Below are 25180 nucleotides of genomic sequence, written 5' to 3'. Positions count from 1 at the left end.
AGAGAGCAGAATGAATGAGAATAACAAGAAGGAAGAGGAGGTGAAAAGTCCTGATTGAAAGACTGAAAATTGAAAGATGTAGCGAGACATTTCAAATGAATAGAGGGATAAAAAAAGAGTCAGGTAAGAAAAAAAAGAACCCCAGGATGGAAAAATGGACAGCCGACAAATAGGGAGCAAAGAGAGCCAAGAGGACAAAGGACAATGAAGGGGAAAGAGTTGGACTGACATGACAAATGAGAGCAGGGGAGAGAAGAGAGAGACGAAGAAGGATGAAAAGATGAGAAATATGAATAGACAGGGAATTCAGAAGTCTGGGAGGGAGCCAGGCGAGAGGCCTTTGACTGAGCCCGCAGGCGGCTGGCAGAGACCCCACACACACACACACACACACACACACATCTCACTTGGAGGTGTAGCGCCAGCCTTTGGGCAGCTTGTCCTCAAATGACGCCCACGTTTTGTTCTTGGTGTCCACGTAGTACTCGTAGATAGTGTCCTGAGGTTTAATACAACAATTATTTTTCCAGTAATATATTTGTTTCTGTAGGCAGAAAGGCTTAAAAGTTTGTTGCAGACACACAGCATCAGCACTTTCATGTGCCATTAGCATGTGCATGCATAAATTTACATTTATCTATTTCATACTGTATGTACAGTACACTAATGTGCCCCCCTCCCTCCCCTACCCGAGAGCCAAAGCGGCGTTACATCACGAATGTGTGGACTCGTAGGACGACCGTGAGTGTTTAGGGTGCCATTTGGGACAGGGCCCACTGTATACCTTGTTAGGAAAAGTTCCCTCTATTTCCCGTAGGAAGTTGTCAATCTTCTTGCGTCCATCCTCATCTACTGCCGCGCACACAGACCATATGAGACTGAAGATGAACCAGAGCTCCACCATACGACCAAAGTTTTCAGAGTCCGCTGGGTTCACCTGAGCAGCCAGAGAGAACGACAGCCATGATCAGCTCAACTGAACAAATACCAAGATAAATATGTTTAAAGGTAATCATGATTATTTTGTGAAAATAGGATAATAGAATAGGTTAATATGCTTTATGTTCAAAAAACACATTCTTTTTGACATACTATAGATTATATCAGTACCTCTATACCCAGTCTGTCGGAAACACGCTGATTTCTACAAAGCCCTCCTTCTAAAAAGCTTAGAGTGCTCTGATTGGCCAGTAGACCCAGTGTGTTGTGATTGGCCAAACGCCTCAACCGCGTGTCTGAAATGTAACGCCCCTTACCATAATCACGAGCTTCAGCTTCCAAGGCTTTAAAGGGTTAGTTCACCCAAAAATGGAAATTCTGTCAGTAATTACTCACCCTCATGTTGTTCCAATCCCGTAAGACTTTCGTTCATCTTCGGAACACAAATTAAGGTATTTTTGATGAAATCTGAGTGCTGGCTCACTCCTTCATTGGCTTCTAGGCAATTTCATTCTGCCGGTCCAGAAAAGTTAGTAAAAACATTGTTAAAATAGTCCAAGTGACTACAATGGCGCTCACGATCATTTGATAGGAAAGTGTGAAAGGTAAGCCATTCATTTTGCAACATTGGTAAGGCACTTTTACGTTTTCTCGTTGGTTTCTCACAATTCGGAAATCCAGGAAATGCACACTTTAGAACCATTTTAAACACTACATCGAGACCCATCTGCGTCATCTTCTCAGTTCTCGTGCATACATCAGGGCGCTCTCGTGAACTCACTCAGAGGCCCACACAGAAGTAAATGAAGAGTTGAATAAAGTTTTCTTTTTTTTCTTTTTTTCACAAAAAGTATGCTCATCGCTTGATAAACTTAAGGTTGAGCCACTGTAGTTTTTACTAACTTTTCTGGACCAGAAAATGAAATTCGTCAGAATCAAAATTGCCTAGAAGCCTATGAAGGAGTGAGACAGCTCTCAGATTTCATCAAAAATACCTTAATTTGTGTTCCGAAGATCAACGAAAGTCTTATGGGGGTGGAACAACATGAGAGACAATTATGGATTTTTTAAATTACGGACAAAATTTTCATTTTTGGATGAACTATCCCTTTAAGCAATTGTAAACACACCGTAAATAATGTGGTCGTTTCGAGCCCGATACTGATACTGATACTGCTCAGGAACAGCTTTATAAATATTACTTATAAATAAACTTATTTCATCTGTTTTCAGGAGGCCAAACAAAATGATTTTGCTTTCGCATCCAAACAGCGTCTCCGCGACATGACAACACTACAGTTCAGTGGAGCGTCGTCTTCTCTCTTTGCGTATGGGAATATGCTGATATTTCACACTGTGATATACACGTTTGAGGAAGTAATTTCTGGACTTCGACTGAGGTGTTTTAGGCAGGTCTGGATCAGTGCTCTCTGTTACAGTAGATAGAATAGCTCTCTTTGTGGGAGACTATGTGCTTTGTAACTTTGCAGAACATATACATGCACAAACAGATACATTACACTCTAAAGGAAAACGAAAACATTAAAAAACATCATACAACCCCTTCGAATAATAAACTGGCTCTATGCAATTACAGTTACAGATTACAAGCTTCAAAAAGGACACAAACGCCCCATAAAAATATCATAAGTCTGTTCCTCACATATGGCTTCAGAAGACTTGGAATATAGCATGTGTATGATTGCATAGACCACTTTCATGGTGCTTTTCAGCTTGACAGCCTAGTTTCATTATATAAAAAAACATTTTATGTTTCACAATGAAAGAAAGTCATGTGGTCCATGTACAGTTTGCAATATTGGCTGTACACATCAATGATGTGAAAGTGTTCTGACCCCGTTCACTGGAGTGGCCAGTGTGTCGTAGAGTCTACACAGCGACGCCACTCCGTTCAGTTCAGTGATGGTCACCAGCTCCTTACAGTGAGTCTTCTTAAAAGTGAGGGTCTTGTCTATGTAGCGATCAAACAGCTGCCTGAGATGATCCGTTTCAACCTGAGAGCGAAAGAGAGAGAGAGATGAAGTACTTTCCCAAATGTTTAATATCATAGATACTTGAGCTAAGCATTGTGTCCCAAACCTTCTTCCGTTTTTCCATCCAGGACTGAACAGAAGGCTTCCAGCTCAAATCAGAATAGTCATTGTAAACCATCCCGCAGCGAGACACGGTGGCAGGGGACGCCACAGCTAGATCCTCCACTTCAAAAAGTAATGAGACCTGCAACACACACTCTCATTAATGCTTAAAACCCAACCAAATAAGCTCAGAACTGTCACTTAACTGAAGGGCCATTAAGTATTTCTATATTGAGACTTTTTTTTTTTACTTAAATTGCGGGGAAAAAACCATAACGTTTGTTGCTGATTTTAATGGAAAAATTAGTAGACAGAAAAATATTTATAAATGCATTACAGGGATTTATTATTATTTAATTTTTTTTTGCATTGTAGTAAAAGAAAGACTTTTTGGCATTACAGTAATGAGAATTTGGGAAGAAAATATGCTTGACATAAAAATAATTCCTTTTCTTGATGCAAAATTCACTACTGTTCAAATGTGTGAGGTCGGTAAGATTTATGAAATGTTTTTGAAAGAAATCTCTTATGCTCAGCAAGGCTGCATTTATTAGATAAAAAATATAGTACTATATACAAATATAGTAAAAGCAGTAATATTGCGATGACAAAGCTGAATTTTCAGCATCATTACTTATTATTATCAATGTTGAAAAAGGTTGTGCTGCCTAATATTTTTGTGGAAACTGAAACATTTTCGTTGGGATTCTTCGATGAAAAAAATAAATAAAATTAATAGAAATCTTTTGTAACATTATAAACGTCTTTACTGTCACTTTTTAAAATTAATTTAATGTGTCCTTGCTGAATAAAAGTTCATTTCTTCTTTTTTATCCAAACGTTTGAATGGTAGTGTACACAGTATGTTTTCTTTTTGATTTTGGAATAAAATGTGCTTTGGCATTTCTTCATTAGATTTGCCCAATAACTGAAAAAGAGAACAAGTGAAGGAAATAAATAGTTCTATGTATGGTAATACCCTGATGGGTTAGTGGGGTGAAACACACAGTATCAGGTCTGAAATCAGAAGTGAAATAACCCTGGGTGGGCGGCATTCAAGGTTTTAGTGTGTTACGGCTATCGTCTGCCGTCCACCGGTACCTGTTCAGGCATGGAGATTCTCTCTCCGTTGATGAGTGTGAGGATTTTGTTGTCGTCCATTACAGAGTTCATGCTCTCGATCCACAGCGTGTCCACTGGCCCGTCAAACACAATCCACTTCTCATCAGGCTTCTCATCTGAGCTCGGCCACACAGAGAGGAAGTGTTAGTGCTTCACACACACAGAATGAATGTGAATTTCCTAATACACCCTGGATCTCTTTGTCTCTCTATTTTTCATTTTCCAGCACTCCTCTTTTCTCTGTCAGTCTCATTTCCCTACTTTGGTTTCGCAGACACCAGAGAGACTTGCAGGCAATTGTGGTGAAGCCTCTAATTGATCATTTATCTTTTCCTGTCCCGTTATCTGTCCATGTGTGTCTCATTTACTGAACTCAAAACAATAAAACACAAGCACAGAGCACGGCTCATCTGTCTTACACACACATGCAAACGCGCCCTGTCTGGAAGCAGCAGGCCTGCTGGCTGCCTGGGTAAGTGTATAACACCAGAACTGTCACACACAGCTACAGGAAGTGTCACATTTCCTCTGGGCCATCTTCCTCTCTGAACAGGGAGGAGGGCACGCACACAACAGATACAAGCCGTATTGAGCCACTGCAAACCGTGATTAGAAAGCTGGAGTTCAAAATGTTGGGTATTGCCATCTTTGTGGGGATGATTTCATTTTTGGGTGAGCTATCCCTTTAAGACCAGTTCAAGACCACTGACACCGGCCCCTGGATTAGACGAAAGAAACTGAAGGAGCCACTGAAACAGAGAAAACACCATGGGCTGCGAAAAGTGAGATAATCATTGGTTGACAATTGGCAGGAGATAGGTGGTGCTCCACTGAGAGTCGTCTTTTTGGTCAAAATGGCCACAGAGTTTAAGAACCGATAGGAAACTCCTGTTTGTGAGATGGAAAGAGTTTAGGATATACATGAGGGCTATAGACAAAACGGCTCTACAAATTAGGTTAAAAGCGAGGCACAAACGAAAGGAAAATTTAATTGCAGGAGAAAAGCGGGAGAAAAAGAAAGTTCTAAGCAAAATTAAATAAACAAACAGCCTGAGGTGTTCGAATCAGCAATTCAGATCAGAATCCATTAGATCTCTGCATTACTGCACAAGAGCTCCAAGACAAAACGACCACATTAAAAAGCAAATGCACTAGAGCTAAATATACTAATTCCTGTCTGCTCTCCAAAAGCTATTCAATATGGCTCTTGAAGGGGGAATAAGTTTAACCGTGATAATGACTAAAGCATTTGTATGGGAAGCTGTTTTGCAGTAATCAATACCAGACTCTTAGATTTACCCAAAGCACACAATCTCTCAGGTAGAAGTAAAATGGACTTTTTAATAACAAGATTACAGCACATCTGATTATACCTCTGTACTTACATTTATTGAAATAAATATCACACAAAAAAAAAGTGCACGATTTTTGCCTGAATCTTTATAAAAGCCTTTCATTCTATCTGCTATCTGACATCAAAAACTATTTGACATCATAAGACGACTCTCTGGAATATGATCGATCGCAGCAGTCAAATATTTTTGTGTAATGACTCCTAAACTGCATTGACCATCGTGCCAACCGATTTCCAACATCTCTCAAATCACTCTTTGGCCTCTTTCAGAATCAATGATTGAACTCAAACCTATATTGCATGTCCATTTATTCAATTATTAAGTAAGTAGCCATTTAATAAGAATTTTAATGAACAGTCAGAAGGTCATTAATAGAAAAAAAGACTCCTTTGGGGGTTATACAAGATCCGACCACCTGGACAGACACGGGTTTATTTCCCAATAACGTCCTGTCCAGCTGAATGTATAATGATAATGAATCTTATAAATATGATTTTAAGTGTTGAAATCACATTCAATTATTGTACACAGAAAGCATGAGCTAAATGAAATTATAGTAATAAAAATATAGCTATAAAAAATATCTCCCACTCTCCTAGTAGCACAGAGTTATTGGATAAGCCCAGCATTTTCCAACCAGTTCAAACCACATCTGTAGTTTCTGATCTCACTCAGTATGATTATCTACACACATGATCTGGTTCTGATTCTGAATTACAGCAAAAGTTGGACCTACTAGAACAGTACTGACAGACCTGGACCATTTACCCTGGCAGTAAATCTAAAATTAAAAGCTAGAATATTGACCTCCATGTTTCTTAAGTACATGCATGACAGACATATTCATATCCAATTATATCACACATTCATCAAAGTACAATTAGGCCTGAAACTCAGGTCCACAGGCAACATCAACCCTGAATGAATTGCGAGGAAGGGCTCACAGGGCCCACTGTGTCATAGAAATGCAATGTCCTGTAGAGATTTCAATTAAAATTAGGCTGAAAATATTGGAAGCCGTAATTGAGGCCATTGCTTTTTATGGCAGCGAGGTGTGTGGTCCACTAACAAACCAAGAACTCGCCAAATGGGAAAAACACCCAACTGAGACCTTGCCTGTTGTATTCTGTAAAAAAAAAAAAAAAAGTACATGGAACTCCAGAAATAATGCATGCAGGGTATAATTAGGCCAATATCCATTAAGTATGAGGACACAAAACAGGCAATTAAATTCTGGAACCATTTACAACTTAGTGGTTTCTGAACATACCATTATAAAATCCTGTGAATTCAAGAGTTGAGCAGAGAAAACAAAACAAGCCCCTCACTACAGACTGAGGTTCAACTACAGAATCATTAATTAGACTAAACAACACTGAAATGCAGATGAAAGTTAAACGCATTAGGAAAAGTAAAATGTAATGTTATCTGGCCAAGAAAATGGGAATCATCTTGACTAGGTCTATACTCAGCAAACAACCCGGCAACAGGAAGCAGTAGGTGGAAAACATGGCAAAATAAACAAAGAGCTAAATAAATTGTGGTTCTTATGAAGCAGACCAAACAAAATTGAGTTGTATTTCACTATGACTCAATACAAAGATGAATGAAAACTGCAAACTTACCACAAAACACTTTTCACTTTAAAACCTAATTTGTTTTAATCTTCCCTTAACGTGACACTTAACAATTAATTTTTTAAATTCTGTCATCCTTTCCTCACCCTCAAGTCATTCCTGAATGCTAGTATTGAAACTGTTTTGGTTACCACTGGCTTCCACTGTATGAGAAAAAAGGTATCGTTTGATAACACAGAAGAACGAAAGCCATTCAGGTTAGGTGCAAAATGAGGGTGAATAAATGATGACAGAATAATGTTTTAATCAAAAAATAATAATTCTAACTGCTTTACATGAGCAATAATGAACTCAAGGCTGTGCTGTATTATATTCGCAATACAGCATGGTCTGATGCACCTTAGTGCTTAATTAATATTTTTCTCCTTTTATTTAGCATTTTTCTCTTTTTAATACTCACTGACTCATTCTCTTTGGCAAATGCACCATGACTTGTTATGCCAATAAAGCCCATTGAAACATTAAAGGAGAAACAGAGGGAGGAAGAGTCCAGAGAGAAACACAAGCACCCGGGGAAAGGCACAGTTTTGGCTCTGTCAGACCGTTTCAAAGGAGCAGAGCAGTACACACACACACACACACACACACACACGTTAACCATCAGAAACCCACTGTATGTAACACTTTTTTAAAATGTCATTGACGCTGTGAATGCTCATTTCAATTCTGTAAAATGATTTCTAACATAGCCTAATAAAACTCTGAAAAGAACAATAAAACTCTGAGAAGAACATATTGAAGTTTAAACAATCTATTTTCCAGAGAAGACTTCGATCTTAAGCGGCAGGCCTCTAAAATTTGCCTTTTCAAGTATTTTCAAGTGCTTCAATGAGGTGTGAGATTCTTAAAAACTGCTTAAAGGGAAATAAAAAAATCATTATCTGTCTCAGCGCTTGGGTTTCTAAGAGTTAAACTCTTTCAGACCTGCTCTGTAATATTACACATATACAGACTTATGAGAGAAACTGAGAAAATCCCAGCAGGCATTCTGAGCAGATTCTTTGTCAGCCATTCTTTGTTTTCCACTATTGTCATTGCTCTACAACAATAAGCTGCAAATGCTTTGTCAATACAAATGCAGCTATTTGTCATGCCAATAAATCAAACTAAACTGCAAGTGAAAAACTAAGGAAGAGAGAGAAAGATGGAAAGAGAGGGGATTTGAGCTGTATGATGGTCAAGTTCAGAATAATCAACATAAAAAAGAACATCAAAAAGAGTGAGAGATCAGATCAGTGTGACAGCAGCTACAATTCATAAAACACTGAGATCACTGCAATAAAGAAACATGAATTTCGTATAATTCATTAAAATAACGATTTAAAAAAAGGATATTTTTGAGACACAATAGCCAGACATAACCTTGCATGTGTACATAGACATAATAATTAAGAAATATAATTTCATATTGGATTGTACACAGAACGAAAGTACAAAAACTGACGAAAAACACTCCACCAATCCCTGCTGCTTTAGCAGGCTGTATAGCGATCAAAGAGAAAGGCTGGGAAAAAACAAGCGTTGTGATTTCCTGTGATTACTCTAGAGACTGGCACAGAGACAGAGAGAGTTTATGGGCAGAGACCAGGCTGGACGGGATGGTGAAGAAAAAAAGAAAGAAAGAAAACTAATCAGCAAACTTTTCTACAACCACATTCACTCGTTCTTTGCTTCCTTCTTTCTTTCTCTCTTCTGTTTGTTCTTGTTACATCAGGATTCATTTCCTCTGTCAGTGCTTCAGCTGACGTCGCAGAGCGCCTGCTATCAGCAACATGCCAAACTTCTTGATGAGCACAAGCTTTAAAGTCAACATGAAACGGCATTCACAACACCTCTTACTCTCACTTCCCAAATGTGCCACTCTAAAATGCATTACAGGACATTCAATAAAAAAACCAAAATGACAAATCTAAATGAGTGATCTTTTTAAAATCTATTGTTATTAGCAATTATTGCTGTATTCTTTGTCAACCAGCATTAAACTAGCTAACTAGAATTAGAAACAGTGTTTCTTCTATTTTTGAGTCTTATGTTCCTCCACAGCCCCATCAGTAGGACCACACCAAAAACGTGTTTTTTATAACTTTAATTATACTGGAAATCAATCAGCATTATATCATTAAAGTGTCCATCATTAAAATGATACTCTTTTCATGCTAAAACCAAATCGATACTATGGGTGCAAAACAGACTCACCGAGTAGCTTCCTCTCCCTTTAATGAGACACCTGAGCTTGTTTTTCTTTAGCACGTTTTGACAGTTCTAGGGGGAAATGTATTTGACGTTGTATTGATGTGAAGAAGAGAGAAGTGCGAGAGCGACGATTAAAGAGCACTGCTGCAGAACTGTTCCACAGACTGCTGTCTTTATATGCACACACTGTATGAGTGCGATCCAAACAAATGTCTGAATCCAAAGTGTACCCATTTTTTTTTTGTTCTCTGTCTTTAAACTCAAGATAAGTTGACATTTACACTGCTTACACAGGGTACACCACGCACTGAAATGCTTGTTACAGGTGCTGTATGTAACTTTTTCACTCTACTAAAGCATAAAAATACCATAATCTGTTTGCATATATTGAGGAAACATGCTAAGTCCACATACTTGTTTCTCTGAAAAACTCTTCTACAGCCAGTAATTTTACTTTGAAATGTGCGTTTCCAGGCTGGAATGTTAGTTTTTGTTTTGGTCTGTGATACTGCACGTTGGCAATTTTCATTGTCCATTGCGCTGGTTCCTATTGCGTGTGCTCAAACTGGCAACCCGTGTGAGCGCCGTCCAGTCTGAGGAGCAGTGGCGGGAGAAACGACGATCTCCGATATTTTTAATTCGACTGCAGTACCTATTTAGACCACTAGTTGTCATTCTTACATACTGCACCTTTAAAGAAAACAAAGACAAGACAAAATGTACCTGCACAGGCCGCCCTCATGAGTGAGGAAAGGACGCCATCCGTCCACTCATTGCTGGAGAGGTTGTATTCTCCGTACAACTCTCCTAGGCTCACTGCCTTGGGGTTCAGGGGACACTCCTAAAGGGGCATCAGCAAAGGTAAAAGGTCAGAGTTTAAAGTAGAAGGGAATTATTCAACTACAGGATAGGAAGCAAACAGAGGTGAAATCATACAGCGGTGAGAGACTGACACACAGGAGACTCAAGGGTGGGTGTGTGTATTATACGGAGTGGTGGTAATGAGGAAACAGGGTGAGGTGATGTTTGCATGGAGAGATAGAGATAGGCACCAGAAATAGATATGCAAAGAGGGAGGGGTGTTGAGTCAGATATGAAAGAGGAGACAGGCATCGAGAGATGGAGAGACAGAAAGAAGGAGGGAGAGAGAAAGGGAGGATGCCAATAGAAATGGCAGCTTGAGTCACAGAGAGAGCGGGGAACAAGATGGACCCCCAAACTGTAAAGAATTACGCACACTAGGCAGAGAGTACCTCGAGATGTAAACCAACAGAGATTTAGAATCATATGCAAACCCACACAGACACACAGTCACCACAGGTACCCAAACCCAGAGAGAATTAGACAGTGACAAGGACAGGGGCGAAAGCACTGGAGGGAGAGAGAGAGGGAGAGAATTAGGCTGTGTTCAGAATGGAAGACTACCTTACACTTACTGAATATTGTGCTGTATACAGTGTACACGGACTTCTATTTTTTAGTTTATAGAATAATTGGAATTCTATAGTTCTTACTGCATACTGCACAGCATACTTACAAAAAAATGAAAAACAGTAAAGAGTATTATATATATATATATATATATATATATATATATATATATATACATACATACATACATATATACTTGAAGAAATATACTTGTATCTTTAATATATATGTTAAATGTTTCCACAAAAAAATTAGGCAGCACAACTGTTTTCAACTGTGATAAGATGAAATGTTAAACAATGTATTCACTTAGCATTTTGTTTTAGTTTTTTAGTATTTCTATCTATTTTTATGCATTTAATCTAATTTTGTAATTGGTAATGTGCTATTCTCAAAGCAACCAAATATTCCAAAACTAACAGCATGCTACATGTTGTCACTTGACCTCATCATGTTAAATGTTTAATTTAGCAAGTACAGGGTCCCTCATTTCTCGTCCCAGCAGTTCCAACGCTAATTAAACCCACCTGAATAAACTAATCAGGTTCTTTAGCTTTACTTGAAAATTGCAACCAGGTGTGTTGGAGCATGGTTGGAACTAAACGTACTCGGTAAGAGTAGTATACTATTCATAACATGTTATAGGGTGCAGTACAAAAGGGAGCAAATTTGGATGGCGTCTATACAGAAAAACAAGATTTTGAGAATATCAGCAAAGCATAAAAACAATCTTTCAGACCTCACCTGCATCTCTCGCTTGTACACACACACACACACACACACACACACTCCAGGAACATCATTAAAGAAGAAAAACCTGAGAAACACATATTTCCCCCACCCCAACCCCACTCTTCTATTTTTATCCACACCAGGATGAGACACGTGAAAGGGGTTACAAAGAATCAAGAAGACGGGGAAAAACAACAGAAGCGAAAACAAAAAAGATCAGAACAAACATGAACGCTAAACACACGGTTTTAGACATGAGGAGTCTCTGCCAATGACTGCGTTAAAAGCACAGCGTGGAGTGGCTGGTTGGTTTGGTGGAGTGAGCCAAACCAACTGTGCAAAGAAAGAGATCATAAGCGGCGACAATTAGCGCTAGCTGCCGTCTTGACTACGCCATCATTGTCAAAACACCCACGAGTGAGCCGCGAGTCTGTCAGGGGGGCTTTTAATGAGTGTTAAGCCCTTGTTGCCACATGTTCTCTAAACAGCGAAGAGTGTTTAAGGGAAACTCAGTTGTCTTGGTGGTAAATGCATCGCGCGGCCGCTAACGGCGGTTCATTTTCATGGTAATGAGGGATGGAAGGTTGGCGTAGCCTCTTAGGCTCTAACACAGCTGCTGCGAAGACATTTGTTTTAGAGGCATGATCTTTGCCCTTAAAACTAGTCATGTATGGAGACAACTCATTTCGATAAAGCTAACGGGGCCGCTTTGTTATTGAGGAACCTTGCGTTGACCTGTTGCACTTTAGACAACATAAAAAGCAACACAGCTAGCTATTGATCCAGAGAAAGTTGAGAGATAAGGTTTAGATAGAAGCCTCACACGTATGAGGTTGAACTCGGGTACTCCGTTGCGGTGCATGGTGCTGAGGGCGTTCTGAAGGATCCTCCACGTGACCGTCTTGCCGCTGCCAGTCTTCCCCACTATCATCGTGGAGTGTCGGGAGTTTTTGGTCTCGTACAGTTGAATTACCTTGGTCACGGTGAAGGGGGTCACCTGGAGACCGCTTAGACGAATCTCTGCCTCTATAGCCTCTTTCAGCTAGTGATAAAGGGAAAGAAAAAGTGTGTAAGACGGAGTAATGTCGAAATTCTGATAACCAAATATGTGCTAATTGCTTCATAACATTGCATAAACTCTTTCCATGATGGAAAAACATCCCTTCGGAGGAGGTGAATCTCACTGAAGCACTAAAGACAAATGAACTGGCAAGAGGTGGGCGGCCATCTTAATAAAAACACCCGCTGATACTGCACCCCTGAGTGAAGTCGCACCAACCAGAACTGCTCCAGAGGCACTAAAGCAGCCATGCTAAACTCTCGGGTTAATTTAATCTCCCTCTCGAAGTTCTCTCTCGACTCGTTAAACAGATGGAGAGGAGGAATAAAGGGATCGGCTCTGAGGCGCTTGTGCTGGAGTAAGGTGGAGATAAGGATGCAGGATGGGTAATATAAGAGCAATAAAAACACTATGATGTGCATGAGTGGAAGCAGAGAAGGAGAAATATACTACTTTTTGTCTATGTGTGTGTGTGTGTCTGTGTCTGTGTCACATTTGAATGTGGAAGGAGCAGGAAGCAGCTGTGCAGACGTTCTGAGGAATCTGCCTTCTATCTCCAAACCTGAGTCGCAAACTCTATAAACTCTTTCTCAGAAAGAGCATTTGTCTGTATTCAGCAGAACAGGTTTAAACACACATTTGGCATGTTTTACATAGCTAAATGTGTATTTAGACAAAGCATTAATCAAAACAACAGAAGGCGGTTTATTAAGCCAGGTTTTGAAGTGCTTGAAGATGGTTCTCAAACATTTTGAGAATCAAATATATCAAATACATAAAAGTTTTAGCTATGCATTCTCTATTTAAATAATTATTTTATACCTACTGTATACAGTTTGTACTAAAATAGAGATCCCTGAGTTGACCAGAGATAAAGTGTCTTGCTTAAAGAGATTTTACATTTTAAAGATATTAAAATGTTTTCTCTTTCACAGTCTAAACTGTGCTGGGGAAAAAAACCCTCTTACAACAGCCAGAACTGATCTTTAGCTGGTCTAGTTGGACTCGCAGTCTAGCCAAGCTAGTGTTTAGCTGGTTTAGTGAAGTGGCCAGCGCTGGTTTCCCAGCCTGACCAGCTGAAAATTTTCAAATACTCTCTAAAACAGTGGTTCTCAAACAAGGGGCACCCAAGAAGTCATTCAATTATTTAAATTTAGTTATATTAAAGGGATAGTTAACCCAAAAATGAAAATTATGTCATCATTTACTCACCCTTAAGTTGTTCCAAACCTGTATGAGTTTTCTTCTTCTGTTGAACACAAAAGACGATATTTTGAAGAATGCTGGTAACTAAACAGTTGATGGACCCCATTGACTTCCATTGTATGTAAAAAAAATACTAGGGCAATCAATGGCTACAGTCAACTGTATTCTTCCAAAAATTATCTTTTGTGTTCAACAGAAGAAATAAATTCATACAGGTTTGTAACAACTTGAGAGTGAGTAAATGATGACAGAATTTTTTTTTTTTTTTTTTTTTATAAAAATAAATGAAACACACTAAAAAATAAAGATGTACCGGTACATGGAGCCATGGAGTCAAAAAGGTTGAGAAACATTGCTCTAAAACCAGCCAAGAGACCAGGCTGACCAGGATGGGAGACCAGCTAAGACCAATAAACCAGCCTAGGCTGGTTAAGATATTTTCTCAGCAGGGAAGTGCAGAGATAACTATAAGTAAGTAATTTCTAGATGGATGTCCTGAGTTATAGTTATTGGCGTAGACATTACACACTACACACTTCAAGGGCACAAAGTTAAACGGGGATATCTGTAACTCTCCAGCCCACAGATTAGACTGTCTTGGCTTTAAAACAGCAACCTTTTGGGTGCTTCTCAGAATATTATCCACTAAGCTCCCACTAACACCTTTGCATTGGCCTTTATCTGTATTAAAGAAGTGGACTGTGTGAATTGTGTGCAAACAGGGCAGGAAAATATCTGCAGGCTTTAATGGATCTTTTGAAAGGTGTTTCAATGAGAGAGAGCCTGTGTGAGAGCTGTTCACTGAAAAATAGGATGGGTGTAATCAAAAACACACAAAAAATATATGCTTTTAAGAGCTGTGAGTCAGAACACACATTCATACACAAATAGACAGAGACTTTCGGTTGCTTTGTGAGTCCATTATGAGGCCAGATGAATGCTACGGGACAGGCTACCTTTCCGTAGTCGATAGTGGGCGTTTCCACGGCAGGGAAAAGATCCTGAATGATCCCGTTAAACAGAGGCAGATCGACGGAGGTTAGTTTAGCAATGTTCATGTCCTTCATAGACATCAGCAGGATCTGAGGTCAAAGGGTATGAGAAAAAAAAAAAAGATGTTAAATTAGCTTAATACATCTTCCCAGCTAAGGTAGGCCAGCTTCACTTAACCAAATGTCAACCTTAATTTATGAGCAGGAGACCGCACTGGTCTCAGATACATCTGAAAACTGCCCTTCCTGCTCTTCTGTAATCAAAAGCAGTAGCCATACTGCTTCCGAATGACATTTATTTTAACAAGCATACCTTACACATATGTGAACCTTTAAATAAACATGGGGCACCTTTTCCATGGGTGATGATATTGAAGTAAAGAGAAAAAGACAGAGAGAGTGGCAAGATGAGCACTCATGTGGGGCTTATGAGTCCTTTTCGACTTCTCTTTTAAGGTTTTGTCCCCTTTGATAAATTTTTTATCACATCCAGAGAGGAGCACGCTTTTGTGACATGTCTCTCTCAGCATTAGCACTTCACACACACAAACACACTGATAGTTCAGTGCACATACACACAGAAGCTGTCTGTTTCACTGAACGTGCACTGAGGCGTATTCAGGTAAAGCAGGACTCTGAGAGGAATGTTTCTGGATTTATTGGATGCTGCATATTTGTGTGACTCACCTCTTCATCGACAATGTCAGGACAAGCTCTGCGCTTCTTTCCAGCATAGCGAAGCAGAGAGGTGAGAGCTCGCAGGCCGAAGTCATAGTGATCCTGTTTAGACAACTGCTGCACTGCCAGAGAATACAGAGTGAAGACCTTCTTAGCCAAAACCTGAGAGAGAGACAACGAGAGACACAGACTAAGTCTAACAATGCTTCTTTTCTTTTTTTTTGAAATACAATGATAATATGATGAGCAATGAGCAAGAGACTGCATTCACAACCCATTAATATTCTTGAGTGAAACTGGAAAAATGGGGGAGAAAAATTTAGGCCAATAGCTGATCAAGGTCTGATTTCTGACCTTGAACACCCACAGCTAACAGAAACCATGGGAAGAGGTATAGTAATGTATCTGACAGTAATACAGTAATATATCAGACGGGCAGATAAAGAAAGAGCATGAGAGGGAGTGAGAGGCGTGTAAATGAACAAATTCAATAACCTTTATTGCATCATTTTTTCATCTATGAAGGAATGGAGATCAAGAAATCATAAAGTCAGTAAGACGAACAACCTCAAGAAAACACAATGATTCAAAAGAGGTTTGCATCAAAAAGGTTTTGTCGAATTTGCAAAAATGTATTGTGTTTGGAGAGCTTAAGTAAAAAGTGTGTTGCAAACCAATCAGTAATGTTTTGCATTGTATGCCACTGTTTTACAGCAGGATTTCCCAAACCCCTGGGGGCTTGTGAGGGAACTGCAGTGGGTTCCTGAGTTGATGAAAATCGAATAATTAATTAATAATTAATAGGGATTGTTTAGCCAAAAGTAAAAATTCTGTCATTAGTTACTCACCCTCATGTCGTTCCAAACCCGTAAGACTTTCGTTCATCTTCGAAACACAAATGAAGCTCTTTTTGATGAAATCTCAGAGCTTTCTGTCCCTCTATTAACAGCTACGCAACTGACACTTTAATGCTTCAAAAACTTCATAAAGAGATCGTAAGAAATCTATATGAAATGAGCGGTTTAGTCCAAAATTTCGAAAGAGACACGATCGCTTTATATGATCAACAGATTTAATTTAGGCTTTTAAATTAGACAAAGGAGCTTCAATACACATGCTTAATGCCCATAATGCAATTGCACGTTAGCAATGATTCACCAATGTAAATTCAACATGAATAAACTATAAACAGTCTGAAGGTAAGATGTAATTGATTAAATATTATTGGAAAGACAACAATTAAAAGCACAACTGTTTTAAAATGAACACAATGGGTGCTATTTATGTGTGTGATTGAGAGAGCGACAGAATGCAACAAAGGCTGAAGCACACAAGTGTGCGTATGTGTGTCCCCATGAATACCGGGAATAAGTAACAGAAGGCCGAAGTCAGTGTGTGTGTGTGAGGGTTACCATGTCAGCTCCGTTTCCACACCGCCTGCTAACAGTCTTACTTACACCGGCACAAACGCTCATGCGAGCACACACACGGAAACACGCGCCAAAGTCACGCTAGGCTAAGCAGACTATGGGCTCGCAGGGGACGGTCATCTCGCTGTCAGTTATGGCTCATAACACCAAGACCTGCACACTCCGGTGCGTCGGGGCAATACTCTCCCGCTCTCTCTCTCTAACACGGCCGGCATTGATATGTCCATTTCCTTTCATTTGCAAAGGTAATAGTTCTCTCTCAACAGCACGCGATGATTCTGCCATATTGACTATGCAGATGGGTGTCTGGAAGAGGGCCGAGTATGCCGGGACAATCAAATCTGCCATTGACATTCTGTGCTTGGCTGGGGCCGGTGCTGGTTCCCTTCCCAGCTCTCTTAATCTCAAGTCCATTATTTGTAATTCTGAGTCCAATTCCCCATGCCTGTGCCGCTGCCAGCCCACCGGGCTTGTGTACGGCATCAACAAATGAGGCTTCCCGTTTGGAGCGCGCAGGCAGGGGAAGAGAGGGGACGCAGCCAGTGGAAACTTGTGGGATTTGGTCAACCACAGGGGTGTGTGTTTGTGGAGTGTGTGTTTGAAGGGGTTGGCATTATGCATCGGTCGGATGTCTCTCGCGCACATGCGTGCGTAAATTCACAATTGGCATGCCTGCTGCGTGTTGGAGGTAATCCGATGGCAGGATCAGCCCCCTGGAGTGTGTAAGTGTGTGTGTGAGCCAGTTCATCTGTGTTTGCATAACTGAGTTGATCTCCGCCATCTTCAATAGAATCTAATATCCCATAATAAGCAGCTCTCTCAATTCCTTCGACAACTGTTTTCTTCATACACTCTGAACTTACAGAAATGACTCAATTATACAATATTAATGAGTGGTGTTATGGTACAGACATGAATGATGCTTCATTGTGCTGCTTTTTGAGGAGGGGTGTGTTGTTACTGCCCTAAATGATCCTTGGTGGATAATAAAATGTGTGAATCATAGATACTTGGAGGTGTGGAATAGGAGAATGTATTTTAGCATACAAAAAAATTACACACTTCAGCTTTAAGTATAAGGTTTTAAAATGGACAAAACAGCCTCTGTTTTGCTCTGAGGTTGTTAGTGAATGAGACATGATTTGAAAAAAGATGATGCTTTAAAAAGAGAAACCTTTAAGTGTCAAAGAAAGGAGTGCAAAATCACACTCCATTTTTTTAATGGTTGAATTGGTGTTAATCATAGCCATACAATAACTTTCAGAATAAATATATCAGACTGAAGTTGTGTGTGTGCGTGCGTGTGTGTGTGTGTGTGTGTGTGTGTGTGTACCTTGCAGTTATTGAAACCCTCTGCAAAAAGCGTGATCTCAGCTATAAGGGTGGAATCTGGCACTACCATAGAGATCGGCCGAAACATGGACTTCAAATTATCAGGCAACTCTGTGCGACCAGCGTAGCCTACAGAAGAAATATACATACACAGACAAGAGAGGAAGGAAGGCAATGAGAACCACAAAAGCACAGACTAAAACATATTGCCAACTCTATAAAGATATTAAAAGGGATAGATCACCAATTTTTTTTAATTTTTTAATAATAAAAATCAACATTTACTCACCCTTATTTTGTTTCACCTGTATGACTGTATTCAGTGGAATATGAGGGTGTGTTCACACTTGTAGTTCGGTTCGCTTGGATCGCATTTAGTCCTGGTCTACCTAGCGTTCACATTGGCATTTTAACAATAAAGGCATGGGGATATTTTCACAATCTGGTTGGTCGGCTTTTATTACGCATATTTCATGACTTACCAAACATCCATGACAAACGCGAGTGCTGTGGATAAATGCGCTCGTATGTGCGTAGCCTAAATATGATGCTATTTTGACCAGCTGAGAAATCGTGAAGAGCTTATTAAAATGTGTAAAGAAGTCAAAACAGCGACAGGAATCCCTCCGTCACACACACAAATGAAGATCTGCTGTGAGGAGACACGGTTCTGATGCCTGTACTGAACTGTGATGGGCAACATCGCGAATATGATGAGAAAAAATAGATACGCTTGAGCATTCTGTCTATTTGAGTGTCGCATCTTGTGACATCAAGTCCTGTTTTTGGATCCTTTACATGTCTTTGGTCCGTGTTGCGTTCATATTTCAGTCGAACTGCACCAGAGTTCGTTTGAAAGCGGACTGAGACTCATCTTTTCAGCGTCTCGCTCCGCTTATTTGGTGCACCAGGGTTCAGATATCAGTGTTCACATTTATTAAAATGAACTGCACTAAGAGAGAAATCGCACCTGGTTCGTTTTAATCCAACCAAACATGACAAGTGTGAACACACACTAAAAGAGGAATATAAAGGGTTTATTTTACTCATTGCAAGTAAATGAGGACTTGGGCTGTCAATCTCTTAAATTAAATTAATAAAACCCCTAAAAGTATTAGAAAATGAATCCATATAATTTTTTTCTGAAGCCATATAATATGAGATTGTCTAAAAAAACTGACCAAAATACACTGTTTATTCACTGAAAATCTTGACCCTCCCCAGTTCTCCTTGGTGCGAGATTTCATGAATTAATCAAACAATCAATCAATTGATCCAGAATCAATGTCATAGCATTGAAGACCGAAGATTACTTGCACATAATGACTTAAATGTCTGTTTGTTTCAGACAAAGCTTTTTGATGCATTTTTGTCATTAAGGTGCTTGACAGCCTCAGTCCTCATTTACTTTCACTAAATGGAGTTCCACAGAAGAAAGTAAGTTGGCTTGATGGAGAAACATAATGGTGAGTTTGAGCACCTGGGTTCATGGTGATGAAGATTCCACAAGACCAGACCAAGTTGATCTGTCTTCCCTCAAAGGTGAATTTGTTGAGTCCCGCAGACAGAGCAGACAGGATTGACAGGATCTGCTGAGCCACCACGGACAGGACCTCAATGTTTATCCGGTTAAACTCATCAAAACAGCCCCACGCACCTGTCTGGAGGGAGACATAAGCACATATTCACATTATATTCACATATAACACTACATTAACTGTTGTTGAGTTTAAGTGCTTGAATGATGTGGTTTACTGGATACCTGAGCCAGCCCGGAGTACATGCGGCCCATAGATTTGAAGTCCAAGCCCTCTGAGCAGTTAACCACTATCACGTACATGCCCAAAGATTTACCCAGATCTTTAACCGTCTCTGTCTTCCCAGTTCCAGCAGGGCCTTTGGGAGAGCCGCCCCGGTGCAGATGCAGCGCTGTGGTTAAAGTCATGTAACACCTACACAGAGAACAAACACATTCTGTAATACATACACACACTGACATATATGATATTTACACATTTATAATGTGTTCTGACAAATCATGGCAAAAACATGCTGTAGATATGCATGGAGTTGGTCACTTTCTTTCTTTATCATGTTTTATTGACCATTTTATTCTTTAAGTACACCACTAAAAGGAGGATTTGTAACAAATAACTTCTGGGAATATGTCTTGGCAATTCATAAGGCTAGAATAGAAACAGGGATAGACACACTGACACACTGAAATTCACTCAAATCACATGAATCCGTAAGCGCAAACACAGATGGAAAAGAGACAGACAGGCTTAAGCACATTGTCCATGTCCTTGAGTGGGCTTAAGATGTCACCCTCTCAACATAATAAACCCGGATTAGATTCTTCCTTTCATTACACTGGAGGCACGTTCTGTGCTGATTTTGTGCAGTCTCTGAAGGCACACTACAGGAAATCCGCCATTGACTCCTGACTCCACTTCCTGGCTGGAATCTCTGCATAATTTCAAGTAGACGAAATTATTCACATTTCTGTTCTATTATCACACAGAGACATCTGGAGCTCCTCTCTCTCTCTCTCTTCCTCTATGTGCAGTGTACTGATGGGGAGGTAAGATCTTGACTGATAAGGTTAATGACATGATCCCTGTCTCTCAATCATAATGACTTGGATAATGGCTGAAGTCAGATAACAGCATCAGAGTCCCCATAATGATCATTACAAAGCAGCTGATCACATCAGTCAAATGCAGGAGTTGGCTGTCACACAATATATTGTTATCTCTAGTCATATGAGAGTTATAGTATAATATGAGAGTGTAGGTGATTATATCTCAGCCAGAGGTCTTGGTGGTGTTAATGCATCAACATGCATAGTGACACCCAGGTGAAATTCACTCAAATAAACATATCAAGAGTGAGAGTATAATACTACATGCTTCACTCGGATGTTACTGTGTTCTGTCTGAGGGAACTGGTTATCAGGGCCTGGTTACGACAAAGCCCTCAGGTTAAGAAAATCCAAGTTATAAGGTCAAGGATACACCAGGTGAAACATTGGTTGGAAGAAAAAACCTAAGGGTCCACTTAAGGTCATCATCATTCTTTAAGTTCTGTTAAGCAGGGACAAATATATTTTTATGGAAAAGTATGAGTGGCACTCTGTGACACGGAAGGATTTTTGGGTTTGGTGGCATCGGTGTGCGTGCAAGTGTTTGTATTTTAGGATGCTACTGTTGTCTGCCAGACCCCCTTAAAAATGATCTCCATAACTCAGATATTGTTGTACAGCCGTATAGTTGTAGTAAAGGTCAGCAGTCCGTTATGTTCCGTTAACTGTGACTTAACAACCACCGTTTGTTGCACCGCTCCTAAAGAAATCCCTAACCTCAGGGATTTAGTTCCCCTCAGGGATACACTTTAGTCAAATCACTAGAGGGGTTTCTGCAAACCGGGCACAGACCTTTTGATTTAAAGCTTCATTCATAAAATGCTTGACAATTTTTTATTTTATTGACAAACATATGATGTATGAATTTCATTACAAAACTAAAATAATAACCATAATAATAAACTCAATTAAATTTCTGAAATGGATGAGTTGGGCAAGAAAGTGCATTAAAGCAGGCAGTAAAGTGCCTGGCATAGAGTATATGGGAACTAAAAAAGCATCTCTTCATAAAGAGGATTGACAAAGAGTGGCTCATTTCTCAAACCCCTAAAATATAAGAGTTTTTGATTTGTTCAATCAGTTCATTTTTGGTCACCACATAATGACTTGACTTTTATTCCCAAAAAATGGATAAAAAAATAAAAACAATAATGAAAACAAAGTGTCCGAACTTCCCACCATGGGGGACTTTGTAAAATAAAGTGTATTTTTATATTCATGACATTTAAATGTTTATGACATTTTTTTTTAATTTTTTTTTTATTACTTATGACATTTAAAACATTCAGAATTCATGCACCATGTACCTCTGGAATATCTATTACTACCGGTATATCTTTTTGCAGTGGACAGATAAGTAACTGGCAAAATCCATCTTTGGGGGGGACGGAACAAAAAGAAGATTGAAAATGATTGCAATCTTTTTATGAATTTTATTCAAAGGTTTTTTATATGTTAAAATAAGGGTTTTTGTTTTAAAACCTGCACTATACCAAAGACTTCATATATAGAAAGACAGTGCACTCGTATTACTAAGAATGGAAGAAATGCAACGCCCTATAAGGCTGAACAAGTCCCGCCTTCAAAATAAAAGAGCCAATCGCATGCGCATTGGCTGCTCCAGCCTGAAAAAAAAAACTTTTTAATGCTATTTGAACATAAGAAACCACATTTATGTGTTAGTTAGTTGTTGTCAGATTTCAATGGTGATTGCAAATATGAAATTTAATCGTAGGCTTGCTGAATAGCTTTGGAGAATTTGATGTTTCCCAATTCAAAGAGATAGGAACTGTACTTGCATGACTAAAACAGCTGCCCAAGAGGCGTTTCAAAGATGGCCGCCGAGTGAAATGACTTGCCTGAAAGGGTTTTGACTGTACATATCGTTTCCAATTGATCATGTGTGTTACCTGTCTGTGAGGGGGGTGATGACCAGACGACCAGAGTTGCCCAGGTACTCGTAGCCATAGCGAAAGTGTGTGTTGGTCTGTTTGATGACGCAGTCGTCTACATCCTACACACACAGACAGAGACATTTAGACTGTTGTGTTGATGACCATCTGCCTATTCTATATGTTTTCTCCATCCCTTCATCCTGTCTTCCCCCTAACCTTTTCCCAGTACAGGCGTAGTTGGCACAGCCAGTCAAAGGCGTTGACATCACAACAGCCCGCTTTGGCCAGTTTGCTGATGACATCACGGGCGTGGACCTCCACGGTGACCAGTGCGACGATCTTCAAGCGCAGAATCTTCGTTAAGTTCCCTCGTATGGCTTCAGAGTACTGACTGAGCATGGACACCTGGGTAACACAATGCAAACACTCATTATTAGAAGACAGGCACACTCAGACCTAACGCAAACTAATTTTATGGATCAGGGGTTCCAGATCAAACCCAGCCGCTGTTACTCCAAACATACTCGGTAAACATCAGCTGAGACGTGTAATGTAAATGTAAATTAACATCAAAAAAATCCCCACCTTCCTTAAGCCCAAAAAGCCATGCTCTGAGACTAAATCTCAACTCTCAAAGACACAGAGACAGGCCTAAGCCATTCTCTGTGTCTCACTGGCTTTGGCTTATAAGATGTGATTGGATTAAATTCATTTGAGCTGCCGTCCTTAATTAACTTGTGTATGTAGTGTATCCTGTGCTCCAAGTACAAACACACATTAAATGAATAACTCATTTGAGTGAAGTCAGTAGTGTTTATGGAGTTCATCCACCAGTTATTAGCAGACTCGCACTGAATCTGTGCCCGCATGACTCCACAGAGAACTCCGCAGATTTCTGCAGAATCAAAACACCTGTCATTCCCAAAATTCTACAAATCCCCTACTGCTTGTGTGTTTGTTAATTAAATATTAGGGATAATTTTATTTTGCTTTCAGCTACTAACAAGTGTGTAGTATCCTCAGCTTTATTTAACACCATGTTGTAAGCCATTCCAGAGAGTCCTACAGATTTCCTTCTAAATTGGCACAGAAAAAGGGGGCAAAGTCTGCAGATTCTGTCTAGATATTCCTTTTTGGATTCAAACACTCTTCCACCTGTCGCTGGTGGGAAAAAAACGTAATTGTTGGATTTGGTATCTACAGACCTTTATTGTACATTTAATACAGGGAAAATCCACCTATTGCAACCATCTTTCTTTCCCAAGAGGACAATGGCAGCATAATTCTATATAATTCATAAATTGGCCTTTCAGGTGTTTGAACCGGTGACCTGTGAATCATTAGCTCAAATCTGTAACTGCTCAGCTCCTCTCACCTGTTTCTTTTTTAGTGATTTAAGGGCAGATTTATCTCCTCTCTCTTTGCTGGTCATGAGGGCTCTTGTGACATCTGTGGTCCACTGGATTTGACTGGCTGTGATCAACATCTGTAGACAAGCAAAGCACATTTTGCTGTGTAATTGCTGCATGTACACAGACACACACACACCCTAACCCACACACACACCTGTCCTGGCCAGTCTCGCACCCATTTGCCCCTCTTTCCTGGCATCTTCTTGAGAGCCCCGGAACAGTTCTTCAGACAGTCCTTCAGATTCCAGCGCATGGTTCGCTCGACGTCACACAACCACGCCTACACATACAAGACGAGAAGCTCAATGGAGAAGGCTTTTGTCAAGAAAGTGTGTGTTGAACTGTGTGTTGGAAACACACCTCCACTGGCCCCTCCAGAAGAACAGGATTAGTGAAGTCAACAAACTCCCCATCAGCTGAGAACATCCCATTGGCCTCCGACTTGCTGTTACTGATCCCAAACTACACACACACACACACATACAAACAAACAGATTATTAAACTAATATTCATGGTGAATCCCATACATTTCTGAAATGTAAAATATATACAAATAATGTGATATAAAATTGCTCAACTGCTCATACAGTATAAGATTTTGGGCATGTCACCTTGTTGATGCGAAGACTTTTGATGTTGTCAAAGCACTTCTTGAGGTGCGGCTGCACAGCGTCAGGGTTGCGTGTCTGACCCAGGATCTCCAGGAGGTCATCGTTAGACAGAAAGTAAAAGCGAGGAAAGACCTGCCGTTTGGTCTCCAGGTACATGTCCAGCGATTTCTGAATTTCCTCTAACCTAGTGTTCATTTCTAAGAGCTTCTCTAGAAGACCTGAGACCACAGAAAAAATTTACATACATGTGTTCTTTATTACCATTTTTTTCTTTACATTTTCACATCTTAGTATTCAGAAGTGTAACACATTTTTCCAGTAGAAAAATGACTGGGAGAAAATGCAACGCTCAATATGTCGACTGTAGAAAAGGAAGTCCCTCCTTTCAATCTAAAGAGCATTATAGATGTTTAG

The 25180-nt window shown here is 39.9% G+C and overlaps 1 protein-coding gene and 1 long non-coding RNA gene across 2 annotated transcripts in view; one reads left to right on the top strand and one right to left on the bottom strand.

Annotated features, from left to right (window-relative positions):
- Nucleotides 1–25180, top strand: part of LOC309482674 — a 460652-nt gene that overhangs the window by 214984 nt on the left and 220488 nt on the right. The gene's annotated exons all lie outside the window — the stretch shown is intronic.
- The window catches only part of dnah2 (dynein, axonemal, heavy chain 2), a 170821-nt gene that overhangs the window by 49316 nt on the left and 96325 nt on the right, over nucleotides 1–25180 (bottom strand). The window contains exons 31-48 of the mRNA XM_082147655.1: nucleotides 24767–24984; nucleotides 24515–24616; nucleotides 24309–24434; nucleotides 24118–24228; nucleotides 22959–23147; nucleotides 22758–22861; nucleotides 19966–20155; nucleotides 19684–19864; nucleotides 18205–18332; nucleotides 15451–15603; nucleotides 14728–14853; nucleotides 12329–12547; nucleotides 10066–10183; nucleotides 4137–4273; nucleotides 3040–3177; nucleotides 2796–2954; nucleotides 785–937; nucleotides 408–499 (exon numbers count right to left, since the gene is read on the bottom strand). Coding sequence (XP_082003781.1) covers nucleotides 408–499; nucleotides 785–937; nucleotides 2796–2954; nucleotides 3040–3177; nucleotides 4137–4273; nucleotides 10066–10183; nucleotides 12329–12547; nucleotides 14728–14853; nucleotides 15451–15603; nucleotides 18205–18332; nucleotides 19684–19864; nucleotides 19966–20155; nucleotides 22758–22861; nucleotides 22959–23147; nucleotides 24118–24228; nucleotides 24309–24434; nucleotides 24515–24616; nucleotides 24767–24984 — 2644 coding nt within the window. The remainder of the gene's footprint in view (nucleotides 1–407; nucleotides 500–784; nucleotides 938–2795; nucleotides 2955–3039; nucleotides 3178–4136; nucleotides 4274–10065; nucleotides 10184–12328; nucleotides 12548–14727; nucleotides 14854–15450; nucleotides 15604–18204; nucleotides 18333–19683; nucleotides 19865–19965; nucleotides 20156–22757; nucleotides 22862–22958; nucleotides 23148–24117; nucleotides 24229–24308; nucleotides 24435–24514; nucleotides 24617–24766; nucleotides 24985–25180) is intronic.

The sequence above is a fragment of the Leuciscus leuciscus genome, assembly GCF_965113295.1.
Source record: "Leuciscus leuciscus genome assembly, chromosome: 2".
Taxonomy (NCBI): Eukaryota; Metazoa; Chordata; class Actinopteri; order Cypriniformes; family Leuciscidae; genus Leuciscus; species Leuciscus leuciscus.
Note: the sequence above shows the minus strand (reverse complement) of the source record. Positions and strands in the feature narration are given on the sequence as shown.